General features: G+C 35.9%; 1 protein-coding gene across 1 annotated transcript; it reads right to left on the minus strand.

Annotated features, from left to right (window-relative positions):
* Positions 1-468: 468 nt before the first annotated feature.
* LOC106338612 (putative nuclease HARBI1) lies at positions 469-1,733 on the minus strand. Its single transcript, XM_013777550.1, is given in 4 exon segments — positions 469-1,014; positions 1,016-1,048; positions 1,050-1,142; positions 1,692-1,733. Coding segments are annotated over 4 exon segments (627 nt in total). The 3' UTR covers positions 469-555.
* Between the last annotated feature and the right edge of the window lie 2,414 nt (positions 1,734-4,147).

Here is a 4,147-nt window from a genome sequence, read left to right on the forward strand (position 1 = left end):
CGGGTAGTTGCTGAGCCGAACGTACTTCAGTCGATGATGATCGACTAAAAGTACTCGAGAGTCAAGCCGAGAAACCTGACTCTCGAGCCGACCGATCGAGCCGTCGTTCCTCCTAACTCGGGCCAGGCCTTCTTATTCCTCGGGCCTTGTGGGATGGTCAAATCCATCCTCTACAAAAGAGCAGAGATAATCTTTTGTTGCTTTTGAAACAGATACGAGAGACTTAGCAATCCCAGGACATACTAACACATCAGACTGGGTCTTCCGTGTTTTCTCCACTTAAGCCATGAAAGTCACTGTAGTCTCCCGCAGTGGCAGAGAAGTTCTCAAAGGCCCCCGTGACCTCCCCGATTCCGTTTTCTTTGTTCTCATTAGTGGGGTTAGTTTCTTAATGCGATCGAGGGCTTGAGTTTGCTTGAATAGTGAAGTGGTGTTAAATGGTATTTTATTGTATTGTAACAGCTAAGAAATTTTACTCGTCGAGGCAAAGACTGACACTTCCCGTGGCTCATTGATCAAAGGACAAACCTATTGTCCTCAACAGCAAGAAACCACTCAAAGACTACTGTGATCATAAAACACCACATCATGTTGATGATACAGAAGACTATCATCCAAAGTTTGATCATCCATATCTAAAAGAATGTTGTGCAGCAAGCAACAAACAAATATCATCTTTGGTAACATGTTTCTATCAGGCCTCCACATCACTCCATTTATTATCCTCCATGTATCTTTAAGTTTCCACAATTCCATATGCCCTGGTTTTGTAGTCTCACAGTGACTTCTGTTGAACTGAGTTTGAGGAAGCGGTAAGGGTTTGCCTTGGTATGGAGTGAGAAGCCATGGAAGAAGAGGAAAGCATGAGTCACTTACAATGAATTCTCTTAGCTCTGTTCTTCTCTCTGTGAGGTGAATGTTTTCTCCATTGAGTCTATTCCCTTTCTCAACAAGTTTGAAGAAACCTGAGTTTTTGAGGACAACGTCGTCGCTTACACTTACAGACCAACCAGCTTATTACATCGAGGAACATCATGTCCGGGTCCACGTACAGCCTGCAGCACCATGCTGAAGTTCTTCTCTCCATCCAACCAATGACTAAGCTTTATAGGTGACTGTATATGTCATACAACACAGACTAGCTTAAAACCAACACTACAAAAACTAAAGAAGAATGCAAAATCGAAGAGCTAATATGTACTGGCTGCACCTATCCATCGGTGGTCATATGAGAGACAATGGCTAAATCCTATCATGGCTAATATCACTCACTAAGGAATAGCAGAACTCTTACACGGTAAGTTACATGAGAAATGATTATACAGAAAAATAACTTCCAGGATGGTTAGAGAAACACAAGTTCTAGTCAGAGTCTCTGGTAATACCAAACTTAAAATTATTTCCTCTGGTTGTATAGCTCTCAGTTTAGTTAGCCATCAGAATAGATAAGAGAAGTTACAAACCAAAGACACTACTCAATCACAAAAAGTTCCATGCTCTAAGAAGATCTCTACATTACTATTTTCACTCACCAAACATACATTCCTCAAAAAACTTTATTTTTATGTTACCCTCCAAACTTTTTTTATCTTGAAAAAACGACGTAGCATCAAATCAGACAGGTACAAACCAAGTTCCATGTAGTGTATAGATTATAAACGACGAATTAAGATTTTACAAGAATGCAATACCAGAAATACGGCGAGAGAACGGTTGAGATGAGTCTTCTTCATCGTTGTGAACAGCCCCGTCTTAAAAAAACTAATGACCTTAGACGAAATATAAAATAAAGACTCTTTTATAAGTTTTTCTTCAATCTTTATTTATTGTATTTTCTTAAATTAAAGCAAAAAAGATTGTGGTATCAAAAAAAACATTAATAAATGGGGTTTTGTTAATGAAAAATTGGAATGGTGCATAATAATTTTTTTTGTTCTTATTGTATATAGGTTTAGTTAATCATGGACTTTTTATTATAATTTCATCAACTACTTGATATTTAACAAACAAAAATAGACCTTTTTAATTAGTAAAATAATACTAAAATTTTGTTTGGACTAATGGACCCATGGTCAGTGGCGGACCCATAAATTTATTTTAGTAGAGACAGATTTATATAGTTTTAAAAAATAAGTAAAAAATGGGAGTAAAATGGGGGTTGAACCTTTGGTTTTGGGGTGTACACAACAACCATTTCTGTTAAAGATGCTTTAATAAACCTTACACAATTTTATTTATTTGACAATCTTAAGGGTGTCATGTGACCTCTATTGGGCTTTACTAGGTCCGTCCCTGCCCATGGCAATTGATTATGTTGCCATAGTTTAGAGCCGGCACTGGTTGTGAAGAGCAGCAGTGGTGTGGCAGAAGAGGCAGCGAGCAAGACGTTGGGATCAACCTTCTTCTCTGCTGATCTCTTCTTCTTCTTTATCGTTTTTGATAGGTCCCATGATGGGAAAGAGCCCCCACAAAAAGCGAAACTTGTTCAAACAGATTGAAGTTAGGAAACTGTCAGAGAGTCAAAGTGTTCATTACTAGTTTCGTGTGTTTGGTTTCCTGGTTTAAGCATGCAACAGAGAGATGTTCGGTTAACACATTTTACAGATATGAAAAACAAATAATTATTTTACATTATTGTTTAAATAATATTTTAGGTACAAAAACTTGTATAACAATTTTATCTATACTAAAATATTATTTATTTAAAAATAAATTAATTAAAATGTAACTTTTTCTACAAAAAGAAACCAAATTCGTTTTTTACTAAAACCCACAAATTTTGATTTTTGGTTTTGTCTTCATAAATTAGTTAAAACTTTGAAAATCTAGTTTTTCTAAATTTTAGGGAATCAATTTGTTAAAATACTTGATTGGCAAATTAAATGGTTTCAACAAAAAAAATTAAAAGCTAAAACTTGATTAGAGAAAAAATAATTTTTGAGAAAACAAAAACCAAAAACTAAAACAAAAACCATAAACAATCACCACTTAAACATTATGTTAGTTACACACTGGCATCTACAATAAGAGGTTGTTGTATTCAAACAAAGAGTTAGAAGCCTTATAAGAATTATTATGATTTTTCATTTCTCAGAATGATGATATACAATATATGGAAGCAGTTTTCATAAAAAGTTAAGATATATACGAACATGCAGAAAGGTAGTAAAAAAATAATAGGTTTGATCTATTTAGTTTTATTTGTATTTTTTTGTAAAAATAATTTTTTCTTTGATAAGCCCTATCGGCTGATCCGGCCGGCACCGGGAGGAACACACTTAGTGCTACAGAGTGGACTAACCCGAAAGCGTACTACACTGCCTAGCCCGAATTTGGAATATCTTCCGACTAATGCGAAAGGGTGAATGATCATCTGTTACGGCCAACAATGTAAACCACTTGGGACGAAACCCGAGCCCAGACTGACCAAATAGTGATAATTTAGTTCTCAGAAAGAATCAAACCCATAACTGACGTGGGTACACACCAAACCCAAGAAATTGCTACTAAGCTACCACCACTTGATTAAAAATACAAATATCCTTGTGCATAATAGAATAGATATGCTCTATTATAATTAAAAAAAAATATATTTCTGAAACACTCAGACCATAACACACAGATTTGTAAATATCTGCTACTATTTTTTTCCCGGTAGAGTGTTAGGTTTTTGTTGTGGTTCATTTCTTCAAAGCTGCATGACTGCATCATAACATTATTTATTAATCTACAGAAATAAAATAGAGATTTTCAAAGAAAAACATAAGAAAGAGAATCAAAGAAGAACTAAAATACCACTTGTTTTCAGATTGAAATTTTTATTGGGTTTATCCCCTCACTACAAGAAAACAGCGGTATTCTGACGGACATTCCGACGGAAAATGAAATCCTCGGAATATACCGACGGAATTCCGAGGAAACCTCAGTCCGTCGGAATATTCCGAGGAACAATGTGTTCCTCGGAAAAAACCGATGAATTCCAAGGAAATATTATAGCCGTTGAAGAGCCGTTGGAGGATTTTACAAAATTCCGAGGAAATTCCGACGAACTAGCCTTTTCCGTCGGAATTTCCTCGGTATGTCGGCAGGATTTAAACTATAAATACAAGCACTCCTTTTCCTCTTCTTTCACTCCATATCTTCATCC

This window comes from Brassica oleracea, chromosome C4, assembly GCF_000695525.1.
Source record: "Brassica oleracea var. oleracea cultivar TO1000 chromosome C4, BOL, whole genome shotgun sequence".
Lineage (NCBI taxonomy): Eukaryota > Viridiplantae > Streptophyta > Magnoliopsida > Brassicales > Brassicaceae > Brassica > Brassica oleracea.